This window comes from Podarcis filfolensis (genome assembly GCF_964270895.1).
Source record: "Podarcis filfolensis genome assembly, chromosome: 2".
Lineage (NCBI taxonomy): Eukaryota > Metazoa > Chordata > Lepidosauria > Squamata > Lacertidae > Podarcis > Podarcis filfolensis.
Window position 1 is genome coordinate 82,011,090 of NC_139605.1, and position 15,336 is coordinate 82,026,425.

At 45.3% G+C, this 15,336-nt stretch overlaps 2 protein-coding genes across 5 annotated transcripts; both read right to left on the minus strand.

The window, feature by feature from the left end:
• Positions 1 to 569: 569 nt before the first annotated feature.
• LOC310755212 (asialoglycoprotein receptor 2-like) lies at positions 570 to 10,633 on the minus strand (the record flags this gene model as incomplete). Of its 3 annotated transcripts, none has more annotated exons than XM_083597624.1 (6): positions 9,374 to 10,628; positions 5,565 to 5,678; positions 4,562 to 4,687; positions 2,774 to 2,919; positions 2,205 to 2,314; positions 570 to 759 (listed from the first exon to the last, which is right to left on the minus strand). In XM_083597624.1, exons 1-6 carry the CDS (start codon positions 9,474 to 9,476, stop codon positions 570 to 572), a joined length of 789 nt encoding a protein of 262 aa, XP_083453750.1. In that variant the 5' UTR covers positions 9,477 to 10,628. The 3 variants fall into 3 exon arrangements, 2 of the variants coding, with proteins under 2 accessions (XP_083453750.1, XP_083453751.1); XR_014544228.1 differs by having other exon boundaries at positions 673 to 759; positions 1,455 to 2,314; XM_083597625.1 differs by lacking the exon at positions 5,565 to 5,678 and having other exon boundaries at positions 9,374 to 10,633.
• Positions 10,634 to 11,335: 702 nt separating this feature from the next.
• Positions 11,336 to 14,300, minus strand: TRAPPC5 (trafficking protein particle complex subunit 5). 2 transcript variants are annotated; one of them, XM_083597630.1, is made up of 2 exons: positions 13,908 to 14,300; positions 11,336 to 13,011 (listed from the first exon to the last, which is right to left on the minus strand). In XM_083597630.1, exon 2 carries the CDS (start codon positions 13,005 to 13,007, stop codon positions 12,441 to 12,443), a length of 567 nt encoding a protein of 188 aa, XP_083453756.1. In that variant the 5' UTR covers positions 13,008 to 13,011; positions 13,908 to 14,300; the 3' UTR covers positions 11,336 to 12,440. The 2 variants fall into 2 exon arrangements, with proteins under 2 accessions (XP_083453756.1, XP_083453755.1); XM_083597629.1 differs by having other exon boundaries at positions 13,904 to 14,287.
• Positions 14,301 to 15,336: the final 1,036 nt, after the last annotated feature.

Genomic DNA, 15,336 nt, shown 5'->3' on the forward strand with positions numbered 1-15,336 from the left:
ACAAAGAAAAGCTACATGCAAGAACTAAACACATTAGGGTTAAAAACTACCATGTGCATTAGGTAATACAAGACAGACATGTTGAATTGTGGTGTATTGTCAAACCAAAGAAATGACAGCTGATATTCTGACCAAGCCACTACCAAGAGACAGTTCTGAAAACCTTCAAGTCAAGATGGGACTCTGAGTGGGTCGTTAATTGTGCATGAAATTGCTACATTTGCTTGAGAGGCAGTTTGTGGGATAACCAGCCTCAAAGAAACAGCATGCCTGAGTCTAATTAGTATTTGAATTGGTTTCTAGGATTCTAACAAGACACACCTTTTAACCCAAGCTTTGGGGAATACTTGGTTGGTTGTCTCACCTTGCAGTTGTTGATTTTTAATACAATGGAAACAATTCATGAAATACTGTTAGGAATAGAGCACGTGTTTTCACAGCAGTGACACATCTGTTTGACTGGTGTATGTCCTTGCTACAAGTTGCTTTTGCTTTTCTTCTGTATTTGCTTTGTACAATTATCTTTTTTTAAAAATTGTTTCTATGGAATAAAAATAAAGCAAATCATTTCAGTGGAGTGAAAGTGGAGACCGCAGAACGCAGGTCACCTCCTTGTCCCTCTCACAGACAGATAGATGGAGCTTATCACAGGGAATGTTGTTCCACTTGCCCTTTGAGGCTTCATCTGAAGTAAGAACACAATGGGTCTTATAATTATATTTGTCGGTAAGTTGAATGTTATCTGGCGTCTCCCAGTTTCTGAAAAAGATAAAACAGCGTGAGTCACATACCAGCAGGGTGATGAGAGGGGACAGAGCTTGAAGTTGGGAAAGAAACAGCTGCTGGCCTCAAATTTTCTGCAGATTCTGAGTAGCAGGATCAACTGCAGGTGACTGCAATCCTAGGAGCACTTTGCCCGGGAGGAAATCTCCCTTAAACACAGTGGTAAAGGTAAAGGTAAAGGTAAAGGTAAAGGTAAAGGGACCCCTGACCATTAGGTCCAGTCGTGACCGACTCTGGGGTTGCAGTGCTCATCTCACTTTATTGGCCGAGGGAGCCAGCGTACAGCTTCCGGGTCATGTGGCCAGCATGACTAAGCCGCTTCTGGCGAACCAGAGCAGCGCACGGAAACGCCGTTTACCTTCCCGCCGGAGCGGTACCTATTTATCTACTTGCACTTTTGATGTGCTTTCGAACTGCTAGGTTGGCAGGAGCAGGGACCGAGCAATGGGAGCTCACCCCGTTGCGGGGATTCGAACCGCCGACCTTCTGATTGGCAAGTCCTAGGCTCTGTGGTTTAACCCACAGCGCCACCTGCGTCCAAACACAGTGGTACTGACTTCTAAATAAAGATGCCTAAGATTGTGGTGCATGTGAAGAAGAGAACATCACATTGACCAAAGAGGATGGTGCTGCTTTCACACAGCCAGTCCCAGATCAAACATCAAACATACTTGTCATTTATATTGAAGTACTGTTTACTTCAATGGCTCTGGTGGCAGCAGGATCTATATTCTTCCTTCTCCATCCAAGTTTCCTGCTATGCCCTTCATGCTTTTATCTACCACCTATAAAATCTAATAAATACAAATAGCTGCTGTTTAGATTAAAGACCAGGGGTGAGGAATAGGATATAACTAGGGGGTTGAATCCTTATCTCCTCCACCCACAGGCCAAGTGTGACAGGTGGGTAGGGCTGGCTGCCTGTCAATCACCTGGCATCACAATGACATCATACGACCCGTTGTTGGACACTAAAACCCTGACAATCAGCTGATCAAAGCACCACATACAGCACAGGGATACTGGCCCAGTCCCATTTTTATCGCTCCACACCTGATGGAAGAAGAAGAATTAACATGGGAGGCTTTTAGCCAAGCTGGCACTCCATGTAACATCCACCTCCATACGGACCATATATACACTGGTCACATCAACACCCTACATTTAATTCTTTGCCATGGGTGCTGACAGCTCTTAGGAGACACTTAATACACCACAGCTCCCAGGATTCTCTGGGTGAATCCATGACTGATAAAGTATAAGAGTGCTTTAAAGGTTTGGTTTGGTGTGAATATGTTGTTTCCTGTCCATATTATGGGAAACACACTTCCCAATTTTTACTGCTGAAATTCTTAAAGCTTTCTGAGCCTCAGTCTCAATGTGTAAAGATAAAGGATGATGCATTGAGGAATTCTACTCACTCAAAGGTCAACTCTGTACCATCCACCCATTGCCACCCTGGTACACCCTCTGCATAACGCAAGCCAATCCACAGATTCTTCGTGGAATCCATTTTATAAATTAGAAAGTCCTAGACAAAATGAAAACAGAATCAAATTACTCCTTACCTGCTGCCCAATATTTTTGCCAAGCACTTTTGCATGTTCTTTTCGGTAATATATTCATTTACATACACTGTTTATCCTAGTATATAGTTTTGTACACATTACAAGGATTGCATTGCAAAATTCAGAGAAATGCAAATCTTAAAGGATGACAGCACTTTGGTTCACATATTGTTTCGGGAAGTGTGAATTTGGTTCACATATTGTTTCGGAAAGTGTGAACTCAATCCAATTTCTCTCCTGTCTATACTTAAGTCTCAACTTCAGATCAGGACATAGGACTGGCTTTTATGGGAAAGCAGTTCTCTGCCATCTGTTGTTTGCCTGCTTGCAGTAATTTCTACCTAGCAAGGAGAGGGTGTCCTATGCATCAGTCTCTGAATCTCCACATCTTAGATGAGAGAGTCAGGACAGGAGAGACTCACCTGTTCCATTTTGTTGTCAATTATCATCAGATCTGCACCCAGCCATCGGCAGAAGCTTCTGACCTCACCCCAATTTCCTGTTTTTATGGGAAAGTAATAGCATTTCTCCTGAAATGCTACCCATTCATCTGGACACACTGAAAAGCCTGCAAGATAAGGAGCCTTAAACAATATATCCCACAGCAAGTGCATCCAAAATGTTCCACTGGTCATTCATCCGATATTTCTATGACTGGTGTCACATACTACATGAACATTCAGCAAATGATACAATATCTAGGAGTTTTTAATCATATGATAGTTAATCACATGATAGTGTGACAGCAGAGACATGGGGACCTGCTCCCTTTTGGAAATCCAAAAGGGGTATTTAGGTTTCCCATTCAACCCACATACCCCACTGACCTTAAGATGGTGTGCCGCTTTCCTCACAACTTTCACCATAATGAGGAAGAAGTCAAGAAAGACATCAGTGCAAGTATTTCAGCTTACCAGGTAGAAAAATCTCCCCTCTCCTCCCCCTGCACACTGTTCTGGGGTTCTTACAACCCTCCAGATAGGATTTCTGATTTTCTCATATATTGTGAAGTGAATTGCAGTAAGTATCAGCTAATCAGCAATGATTTTAAACTGATGCATTTCAACAGTGTGATTCAGCTGCAAAAAAAAGGGGGGGAAGGCTAAGGCAATCTTCAGCCTCATTAACAGGCCTATAGTTTCCAAGTCATGGGAATTCATAATCCCACTTTATTCTGCACTAGTCAGACCTCATCTGGATAACCATGTCCAAGAAGGCTATAGAGACAATAAAATGGGTTCAGTGAGGACCACTGGCTAATGAAGATACAGTGGTACCTCGGGTTAAGAACTTAATTCGTTCTGGAGGTCCGTTCTTAACCTGAAACTGTTCTTAAACTGAGGTATCACTTTAGCTAATGGGGCCTCCCGCTGCCGCCGCGCTGCTGGAGCACGATTTCTGTTCTCATCCTGAAGCAAAGTTCTTAACCTGAGGTACTATTTCTGGGTTAGCGGAATCTGTAACCTGAAGCGTCTGTAACATGAGGTATTACTGTATTTAGGGATGTGGAAAATAAATAAATAAATGAAGAAAGGAAGGGGTAAACTAAGAACTGGGTATATTCATCCTGGTTTGATTTGGTTAATTTGGGGGATTGGTGGGGAAAATGTGGCACTCTTCCAATACCTGAAGGGCTGTCACACAGAAGCTCATTTTCTGCTGCCTCAGCAAGCGGGACCAGATCTAGTGAGCTGAAGTTACAGGAGGAAAGGTTTTGGCTGAACAACAGGAAAACATTCTGGATGGTAAGAGTAGTTTGGCAGTGGAACCAGCTTCCAAGGGCGGTGGTGGTCTCTCCCCCATTGTAGGTCTTCAGTTAGAGGCTGGAGAGTCATCTGCTATGGATGTTCTAACTCTGGATGTCCTGAGTTGAGTAGAAGGAGGTGGCCTGAGGCCTTCAATCACTCTATGATTCTATGTCTATTTTGTCCTCAGATTTCTGTAGCTGAATGCAGGTTGTCAATGTATACTTTTAAGAAAGGAATCGTGTGTGTGTGTGTGTGTGTGTGTGTGTGTGTGTTGGAGTTTTTAGACATTTAAAACGTAACATGGCTGTATGCAATTGGCATTTCTTAAATAAAATGAATTGAGAGGTGTTAGATATTTAAAAGATGGGTGCATGCATGCCATGCTTTAAACGTGCATCATGCTTTAAGCTTCAGAGAAGTAATAACCAAAAAAAGTTTAGCCTTCTCTGGATATGGACTTACATCTAACAGATGTCATCACGAAAGCAGCTTTCACCATGATAAGGGAGCAGAGCAGCAGAAGTGAGAAGATGCTGACGGGTTTCCTGACGAAAGGTCCCGGCTTGTCATCCTCAAATGTATACAGTGCTGCAAATAAAGAAGAGTAAGCCACCTGGAAGCTGTAGGAGCGTCAGAAAATTTCAGGAACTAGAAATCTTGCAGGCAAGCAAGAGGCATTAGCACAGTTCAAGGACAAATTCCAGCCAGGAAAAGCAATCAAGGATGCTAAAAAGCAGGGACTGTGGCCTGGGGAGGAAGCATGACTCCGTGAGTGTCCTGAGGGACCCCAGGCTTTTGACCCCCAGGCTTTAGGTTCACCACCCATTTTAAGGGATTACAGTTTGAATTGAAAAAGTCTGATTCTGTCAGGCTGCTGCCAGCAACTCCCATGGCCGGTTTACCCAAGAACATATAAAGAAGGCAAGGAATGTTCTTGCCATCCGCTTTTTATTCAGTATTTACAGAGAGAGGCTTCAGAACCCAGACTCTTGGATAATGGCGTTGTCCCAAGTGAATCTCCACACACACACCCCATCTCTCCTACTTCCTTATTCGTCATCCTCATCACCTCTACAGGTGCTGACAAGTGCCTTTGAGCTCTGGCTCTCCTACTTTCAAGGCTCGACGGGTTCTGGGTGTGTGTGTCTGGAATACTTTCTAAAGACACTGAGTCCATCTGCTGTCACCCTCTTGGTACTTCCTCCTCCTCCTCCTCCTCCTCTCCCATTATTTCTCAACTTTCCCCCTCATCTGCCTCTGAGCTATGACCTCCCTCAAATCCCTGTTGTAATTCTAAACAGTCCTCTTCTTCTCTGGAAGAGTCAGGCTAGGGAGGCAGTCTCCACCATTCCTCCTCTGCCCAGTCCCTGACAGTTTCATATATTGCACAAGCATATTCCCAGAGTTTTCCAAGCACATTAGAAAAGTTCGTAATATCATTTGTCAAGTTCATTGAACCTTTCACCTGGCTCTGCTTTCCCTCTGTTGTCTGGTAGCCTTCTCATCTGTATGCCAGAAAACCCGATGTACTCATATTCTGGCTCAGCATTCTCATATCCCTGGTCCAAAATCATTGAGTCTACAGAAAGGAAAGAGCACTTTTAAGAGACTGTCTGCTTTGTGACTTTCTGGATGAAAGGGTCTTGCTGCACCCTGAATGGGTGCACATCCAGCCCTCTCTTTCTACAGTGCACAGGTAAGAAACTGTAACACAAACCAATGAGAATATAGCCCTTTTGGTGGCTTCTGTGGGTTAAACCACAGAGCCTAGGACTTGCTGATCAGAAGGTTGGCGGTTCAAATCCCCGCGATGGGGTGAGCTCCTGTTGCTTGGTCCCTGCTCCTGCCAACCTAGCAGTTCGTAAGCACGTCAAAGTGCAAGTAGATAAATAGGTACCGCTCCAGCAGGAAGGTAAATGGCGTTTCCGTGCACTGCTCTGGTTCGCCAGAAGCGGCTTAGTCATGCTGGCCACATGATGCAAGAAAAAGATTTTTGGTACCTATAATGACAGGGTCCCCTGACCAGAACCCCCTTGACATGATGTTATATCTCCTTGCAGACACAGATAAGTATGTGACCTGGCGGGTAGCACTTTTTGCAACTGGTTTTGTTTTGGTGTAATTGTTTTTTTGTTTGTTTGTTTTGCTTTTATATTTTGTAAATGGAGGCGAGTATGAGGCTTGGGATTCCTACCGTGGAGGGGCGAGGGAGGTATGGCGGTGGGGGCAGATGTCATAGGCGAAGGATCGAGATATGGATATGTTCGTACCCCTTCCAATCTGCGCCCCATCCCGAGAGACGAGGGTAGGGTGAGCAAGGATTACTCACCTCCGTCACTGGTGTTGTGCAATGCCAGGTCTATAGGCAACAAAACCGCCACCCTGCGAGATTGCTTCACCTCACAGGGGGTCGACCTGGCTTGTGTGACGGAGACCTGGGTGCGCGAAGGGGAAACTGTCACCTTACGAGAGATGGCACCCCCGGGTTTCTCCGTCCTCCACCAGTCGTGGACTGTGGGCCGGGGGGGAGGGGTGGCATTATTAATCCGGGAAGATTGTTCTTTCGGGGCTCTACCATCACCATCGATCCCCGGCATTGAATGTGTTGGCCTAGTGTGGGGCTCCGAGGTGAGCTTGGCTGTCTGGCTGGTGTACCGGCCACCTAGCGCACCAGCAGCCACCCTGTCAGGCCTGCTGGAGGCGGTGGCCAGCTGGGCCTTGGAGTTCCCTAACCTATTGGTATTGGGGGACTTCAACATCCATGCTGATGCCACTCCCTCCTCACAGGCTGTGGACCTGGTGTCTTCCATGGCGACACTAGGGCTCTCCCAGTTTGTTTCAGGCCCCACACATCAAGCAGGCCACATGCTGGATTTGATCTTTGGTGTCGGTATAGATGTGATCATGTTTCCTTCGATGAAGGTGCCATGGTCTGATCACTACGCTCTGAAAGCCAGGATTGACGTTCCACCCCCACCCTGCTTAGGTGGCAAGCCGATTTGGGCTCACCCGCAGAGGCTGATGGACCCTGATAGATTCCGTCAAGCCTTGCGGGACCTTTCTCCCTCTGGCAACTCATTGACTGAGCCGTTGAGGGCTGGAATACCCAGCTCCTGGCAGCCATCAATGAGATCGCACCTAAGCGCCCTCTGCGACCCCGCAGAAACCAGGCTCCCTGGTTTACCGAGGAGCTCCGGAAAATGAAGCGGGACCTCAGACAGCTAGAGCGAGTATGGCAGGGTGCCCGTGACGGAGCTTCAAGAACATCTTATAGGGTTTTTATGAAAACCTACGAGATGGCAGTGAAGGCCGCTAAGAAGTCCTACTTCTCGAACTCCATTTCATCCGCTAGCTCTCGCCCGGCGCAATTATTTAGTATAATTCGGTCTTTAACGTCCCTTGAAGGACAGCCAAATTTAAATAACAATTTGACACACAGCTGTGAGGCATTTGCGAGCTTTTTTGCGGAGAAGGTCCTGTTGCTCCACCATGACCTCTCTGCCAATTTGGATACAATAAAGGAACTGGAGGCCCCTCGACTGTCCTCGGGTCCAGTATTGGACCACTTTGACCGGATATCCCCAGCCGATGTGGACAGACTCCTCTGAGCTGGAAAGCCCACCACTTGTCCTCTCTACCCGTGCCCGTCTTGGCTGATTAGAGCGTGTCCAGACGAGGTGCGGGCCCCCCTGGGGGATATCATCAATTTGTCCCTTGGCACCGGGACATTCCCCGGGGAACTAAAGGAGGCAGTGGTGTGCCCGCTCTTAAAGAAAACATCATTAGATCCCTTAGATCTATCCAATTACCGCCCGGTTTCGAATCTTCCATTCCTGGGTAAGGTGATTGAGAGAGCAGTTGCTGAACAGCTTGGTAGGTTTCTGGATGAAACATCGGCTCTGGATCCATTCCAGTCCGGCTTCCGCGCTGGTCATGGGACCGAGACGGCTCTGGTCGCCCTAACAGATGATCTCCGCAGGCAGCTGGATCGAGGCGAGTCGGGGCTGCTGATTCTTCTAGACCTGTCAGCAGCCTTCAACATGGTCGATCACGAACTCCTGGACCACCGCCTTGCCGACATGGGGATTCAGGGCACAGTCCTTCAATGGCTGCGCTCGTTTCTCTCTGGTCGGGGACAGAGGGTGGCGCTTGGGGGGGAATTGTCATCGCGCCACTCCTTGGTGTGTGGAGTGCCTCAGGGTGCGATTCTCTCCCCGATGCTTTTTAACATCTTTATGCGCCCCCTCGCCCAGCTTGTCCAGAGTTTTGGGCTGGGCTGCCATCAGTATGCTGATGACACCCAACTCTATCTGTTGATGGATGACCATCCTGACTCGGCCCCAGACACACTGATCAGATGCTTGGAAGCTGTGGCTGGATGGTTACGTGGGAGCCGGTTGAAGTTAAATCCTTTGAAGACAGAGGTCCTCTGGCTGGGACGGGACGATATGGGATTGAGGGGGCAACTCCCATCTCTTGCGGGGGTGCAATTAGTGCCAGCACCGTCCGTTAAGAGTTTGGGTGTAATCTTCGATACCTCCCTCTCCATGGAGGCGCAGATTGCAGCTATAACAAAGGCGGCATTTTTTCATCTCCGCCAAGCTAAGCAGTTGGCTCCTTACCTCTCTCGCCCTGACCTAGCCACTGTGATCCACGCGACGGTCACCTCCAGACTAGATTATTGTAACTCGCTCTACGTGGGGCTGCCCTTGAGACTGACTCAGAAACTCCAGCAGGTGCAGAATGCCGCGGCGAGACTTCTTACGGGGTCTTCACTGCGAGATCACATTCATCCAGTGCTATACCAGCTGCACTGGCTCCCGGTGGAGTACAGGATCAGGTTTAAGATGCTGGTTTTAACCTTCAAAGCCCTATACGGCCTAGGACCCTCGTACCTACGGGACCGCCTCTCCTGGTATGCCCCACAGAGGAACTTACGGTCTTCAGATAAAAACATCTTGAAGGTCCCAGGCCACAGAGAGGTTAGGCTGGCCTCAACTAGAGCCAGGGCTTTTTCGGCTGACTCCCTCCTTTGGCAATCTTTACAGAACTTTAGTATGGTTGCCATCAATTTTGATTTTAATTAATTTTTATAATGTTTTTAGAATGTTGCACTATTTTAGTGTTGTTAGGCGCCCTGAGCCCGGCTTCGGCTGGGGAGGGCGGGATATAAATAAAATTTATTATTATTTATTATTATTATTGTGTGAACATAACACCTTATTACAGAACCAGAGCAACCCTTTGAGAATTTCTTCTCATTCTCCCTGTTACCTGCTTTTGTAGGTTCAAACTCCGAGTGCACTTCCTCAGTGTGGGATATTTTCTCTGACACATTGTCATTGTAGTATTCTTCATTCTGATAGCCGTCATCCATGGTAGGTTAAGGCTGCTCCAAGTCAGAGTTCTTGGGGCAGATGCAACACAGCCACTTGTGCTTCCTTTTTGTCACTATCAGCTTCTATCTAGCAAGCCACAAATGAGTCAGGCCCCTAAATGCCCACCCCTAGCACCACCTCGCTGCTTGGGGTAGGGGAAAGTCTTCTTGTTTACTTGGTAAAAGCCAAGGGAAAGCACAATTTGTTGTTCTGTTTTTCCCCCCTTGTGCACCTCGCTTGCAACGATGCTGTGGACACTTTAAAGCATTGCAGTTCTGCAACTACGTAGCACTTAAAATGCAACATGCCTTACTTTGGTTCAGAATGTGTCCCTGCTGTCACAGTCACTTCTCTGCTGGGAGAAAAGTTGTGTGGTTTCCTAAAGCTATATGGACGTGCTTTGCACTTAAGTTCCTGTTTCCACAAGCCAAACACCTCCTCAGAAGTGGCTCTTATTAGATGGAAGCAGTTTACAATTTAGTTGTTACAATCACCATCAAGTCATTTGTATCATGAGTTGCACCTCCTACCTACTCAGCATCTGATTACAGGAAAAGCTCAATTTGTTCCAAGATAAGTTTCCAGCTTTTGGTGGTGAATAAAAGCCATCCTATGCACCCTTATCAGTAGATCAAAAGACCATGAGCAAAAACTCTGTTAACACTGGTAGAAGTCTGCAATCCTATGTAGGCTTTAGTAAGAATGCATAAAAGTAGTTATTCGTTACGTTCCATGACTTGTAATCTTATTTAGTAATTTTCTAATGAACTGCATGGGGAGAGGAAGGAACTAGTACTACTGTACATCTGAGAGTGATCAAGCAGCATATACAAGAATCCACTCTTGGAATTGTAAGTACAGAATAATAGAATCATTGAATCAACTGTAACTTCTCCCACTTTTAAGAAGCATCAATTTGACGGTTTTTATCAAAAATGAGTTATGATGCAAGATACCACTTTTGGGGTGCTTCTGGAGGTAGCTGTATCACTGAAGGCTCAGGCAGCCTCAGTGGCTAGAGGTGCCTTTTACCAACTGTGGCTGGTTCAACAGCTGCAACCATTCCTAGACTGGGAAAGTGTGGCCACATTTCCTCAAGGCAATGGACTATATGGGGCTTCCCTAGTCACTTGATCCAGAAGCTGCAGTTAGTGCAAAAATGCTACAGCCCAGTTGCTGCCAGGGGTGAGACTTTGTCAGCATACAACAGCTGTACTCAGGGATCTGCCCTGGTTGCTGATTTGCCACCAGGCCAGGTTCAATGTGTTACTATTAGTATATAAAGTCTTTAATAACTTGGGCCTAGTTTACCTGCAAGATCACCTTACCCCATATATGTCCACTTGACCACTTCGAACTGAGGAACTGGCACTGTTACAGGTGCCACATAATACCCATTCTGCATTTGTAAAAATGGTATTTTAGTGTGGTAGCACCTATACTTTGGAACTCCCTTCCTATTGATACCAGGCAGGCACTTTTCAGCACCTGCTAAAACATTGTTTAGCGAAGTCTACCCAAATATCTAGAATGCTGTTGTGCTTTTTGGTTTATTGCTGGTTTTAGTTTTTTGAATGCTTTAAATTGTTGTTTTAATTGTTATTACCAATAAATTTTATTGTTTTATTCTTTTTGTAAACCACTTTGAAGTTTTTCCCCCACTATCCAAAAATAAATTTTATGACAAAAAACAAATAAATTCACTTACATCTTTATAATAAAAACAAAGATATAAGCCCAACAATTCAATGCTATTTGGAAAGAATGTGAACACTATTACAGTCACACAAAATGGACTGTGCACAGAACAGGAACAACACACTAAATGAAGTTGAGAGAGAGACAGACAAAAACATCCTTAATGGATTGCTTTATGGAATTTATTAACCAGGTAAACAATTCTTCAAAACCATTAGCATCTTCATTGTATGGAATGATTTGAAACTGACTGGTTTAGATGAGATTTCTGCAATAAAATATCTTTCAACAGTATATTCTTGGTATTTTAGTTAATTTATTTTACCATTTTTTAAAAAAGGAAAAGAGAGAGAAATCTTAGTTTGGGGGGTGACATCACTTTCCTCTCTTCTCAGGGCAAACAGGAAACACTGTGAAGGACCAGTTATGCTGAGGGAAAGCCCTGTAAGAACAGCTCTTGGAATAACTATCAAAGGAGTCTTTACAACTCTTAGATATTTTCCTCAGGTGTGGAGACAAGTATTCAAAGAAGAAACATGGGCAGTGAACAGTGTATTTTACAGAAGCAGGTAAAGCTCTCACCGGTTCTGGAGTGTTTTACCCCTGCCCTTGAACTTTTTACTTAAAGTGCTTCATCTGCAAGTCTGAGCCACTCTTAAGCAAACTGGTAATGTAATTTGTGGGTTTCACTTGATTTGCTAAGGCAGCTGCAGCTCATTCCTAGAGGCAAGACAGCAAGCAGACTGCAAAGTTAAATAATAACTGATAGGCACTAGGTAAGAAGCAGCAACAGAATGAGTAGAGACAATTTCAGCTCATTCCAAAGCTGGCAGCCTAGCAATAACCTTTCATCCGTGCTTTTCTAGTGATAATGTCAGTGGGGTAACAACAAAACCAATACAACAGCATGAGAGGAATCTTTACATCAAATTACATAGCTCATATGCAAATCAGGACTGTGTTATCTCTTGGCTAGGAACGTGAACTGCATTCCCTCCTCAAGCCTTCGCCAAGAGTCAAGCAACAGAATTAAGGGTAGAGTTCTGGAAACAGAATTGGTCCTGTGTAATCAGTACAAATGCTGTAGAAACATTTGCCATCAGTATATGGGACACAGTCACTTGTTCCGATGCCATTTGGTTCTCCCTTACTATGCACCAAGCATGGTCAGGGTAGTTATTTTAGGATACTGTCAAAGTGTGTGTATATATGCATGTACATATACATACACACACAAACAATCCAGATTAAATGAAATGAAGCAGTCAGCGGCCATCCAGGGCTTTGTCACGTGCTATTACTGACTCATCAAATTTTATCATGAGGGTGGTTCCCTTGTGCCAGTGGGCTGTCACCTTGGCAGGGAAGCCGCTGCAAGTGAGCATAGCCTCCACAATGCCAGCTGTGAAGGAAGCACAGTTGAGTGTGCTGTTCTCCTTGGGAACAGAAATGTAAGTATTGATAAGAGGCTCCTTCTCAATGATGTAGTAAGTCTTGTCATCGTCATTGGCTTGCTCCAGCTTGTCAGCCTCCTTCCCAAAGAGAGCCTTCCATACGGTAACCTTGATGAACAGGAGAATGTTGATGACCTTGGTTTCTCTCTTACCATTTTTCTCCCGCATCACCAACACATCCAGGATACGAGCACCCACCTGCTGACCTAGCTCAGAAAGTTTGTTCTGAAGCTCAGAAACAGAGTAGACCCTGTTCTGACAGTACTGCACAATCTCAGAAAACAATAATGAAAAGGCACTAAGGCTAACATCAGTCTTGGGTCGGGTGAGTGACCGTTCAAGGATAGCAGACTTTCCACGGGTAAAACGCGCGTCCATGATGCTATTAAGAAAGAAAATTAAAAGGGTAATAAGCACCTTTCTAAAATTCACACAACTGCATTTCAAATGGGGCACTACTTTATACAGCAACTTCTAAATGATATTTATTTTGCATGGGAGGACAGACATATAAGCTAGTACAAGGAAGTGGATAGGATGCTGAATCTGGGTATTGCCAGCCTAAGTTTAAATCCCCACTAGGTGACTTTGGGCTAGCCATCACCTCCCAGCCTAACATAATTCATGGATTTTTGTGAAGGTAAAATGTGAGAATTCCTATAAACGTATAACATTCAGATGCTTGGGAAAAGGATTCAGTAAAACCACAATATAACAAGATATGCATATATGCGGGGGAAAAACAACCAAAATAATGATGCTTGATCACCTTCTCTACAAAAAAGGGCCGAATAGTTCATAGCTAGTAGTTCGTAGTTAGCCTAGCAGCCCCTGAAATGGTGACAGTGACTTACAAAGATAACAAACTTGAAACTCCAGGTTCCTTTAGTCTATGCCACAAATGGAAACTTATTATTGCAAACCTCTTTTTATTCTATGTGAATTGAAGTTCTGTGAAAGGATTACCAAGGGATTCCTAGCACTCCTGCTAAATTGCAGTTCCCGGGACTTCCTGTGGGAAAAGGCATGTCCGATAAGCCATATATCAAACCTGTTTACATTTATAAGCCAGATACGAGACACAACCCCACTTTGCACCACGAAAGAGCTGCACCTGGGACGCCACTAGGTCTTTAGAGGGGACCTTCCCCCTCCCACTGCTTCTGCAAACCTGGAGGAATCACGGAGATTAAGAGGGGAAGGCAATAACAATAATGCTTCCTCTGCCTCCCCGCCAACTTTTACTGAGCCCAAATGCTCTTCATATCTCTTACCTACTGTGTGAAATTATCACTCTTTTGCAGCGATGTTCACCTTCCGCCTGTACGACAATCTTTACGGCCGCTGCAAAAGGGGAGGGGAGAAACGAATGCGTTTAACGGAAGTGGCGAAGACTCGGAAGCGTCACCATGGCAACGAAACGGGGGCCTAGGCGGTCTTGCGACCATCGTTCCGTGAGAATGAGCTAAAACGGAGGGTTTCCTCGGAGCGCGAGTTGAACCTAAGGGAGTATTATAAGGCTGGTAATAACAACCTGCGTGTCTTTACCAAACTGCGGAAGAAAACAGGGCTTGGTAGAAGTTCAGCGGCAGAGGTTGTGGCTTGGAAGGTTGAGCGATCACCGTGGCAACCTGTCATGTACTCTATGGTTATCACACGATGAACGCCGGGCTGGATTTCCGGTCTCGTCTCTATGGCAAAAGGCAGTTATACGCATGCGCCCCTCATTTCCCTGTTTAAAGGGAAGAGTACTGGTGAGGTTGTGGTTAAGGCAGCTTTTCTCGCTGGTTAGGAAAAATGTAGAGAGGCATGGTGTGTGCTTTGTGCCCCTCTAGTGGCCAGCTGGCATTGCAGTGATTTCAGCGCGGGGTGCGGGAATAACAAAAATATAGAGAGAGTAGAGAGTCTTGTGGCAATTTAAAGAGGAACACACGTATTCTGGCATAAGCATTCGTTCTTACTATGCCGTAGCACATTGGTTACAGTCTTTAAGGTGACTCAAAACTCTTAGGTTTTGCTGCATCAAACATACAGCTGACCCCTCTGGAAATGGTTACAGTGGTTTTTAAGTGATTGAAACACACAGTTACTTTGCATTCAGTAAGTGGAAGGAGCACCCATACTTTCTTTTAGGGTTGGCCATGTCTGGAACTTACAAAGTCTGAGGTAGGTGTTGAGTTTGTTGGCATCTGAGCCAGTCCCCCCTCCCAATTGTAGGTAGCTTTTCTGTCCATCTAACTCCCAAAAGCTGTTTTTGGTTAGAAGCGCACCGTAGCTGCAACATTCCAAGATGTATTTCAAATTCAGATTCATCTGTGGACTGAAATATATTGGGAAACGCTTCATGTACCTGGAGAAGGATAGAGCATTGTTTCATTTGTGAAGGTACTCCCACCTCTGCTCCTCAAGAAAGAGAAAATCTTCACTAATTATTAGCAGAATATTAGACTGGGGCATCAAGAAGAATGGATCAAATTAAGTTTTTTCTTTATTTTTAAAGATTCTGTGCTTCGTGATCCTCATCTTTCTCTGGTGTCTGGTATTTATACACTATTCAAGGTGTTGGCTCTGTTATGTACTGAGTTGAATAGGATCCAAACTGCAGCAGTCTGATTGGTCCTAGAACAATAGGATCCAAAAGGCAGCAGTCTGATTGGTCCTAGAACAATAGGATTCAGAATGCAGCAGTCTGATTGGTCCTAGAACA

Bases quoted from the DNA above. Each gene is read 5' to 3' on its own strand.
- TRAPPC5 (XM_083597630.1), bottom strand. From the start codon at position 13,007: ATGGACGCGCGTTTTACCCGTGGAAAGTCTGCTATCCTTGAACGGTCA.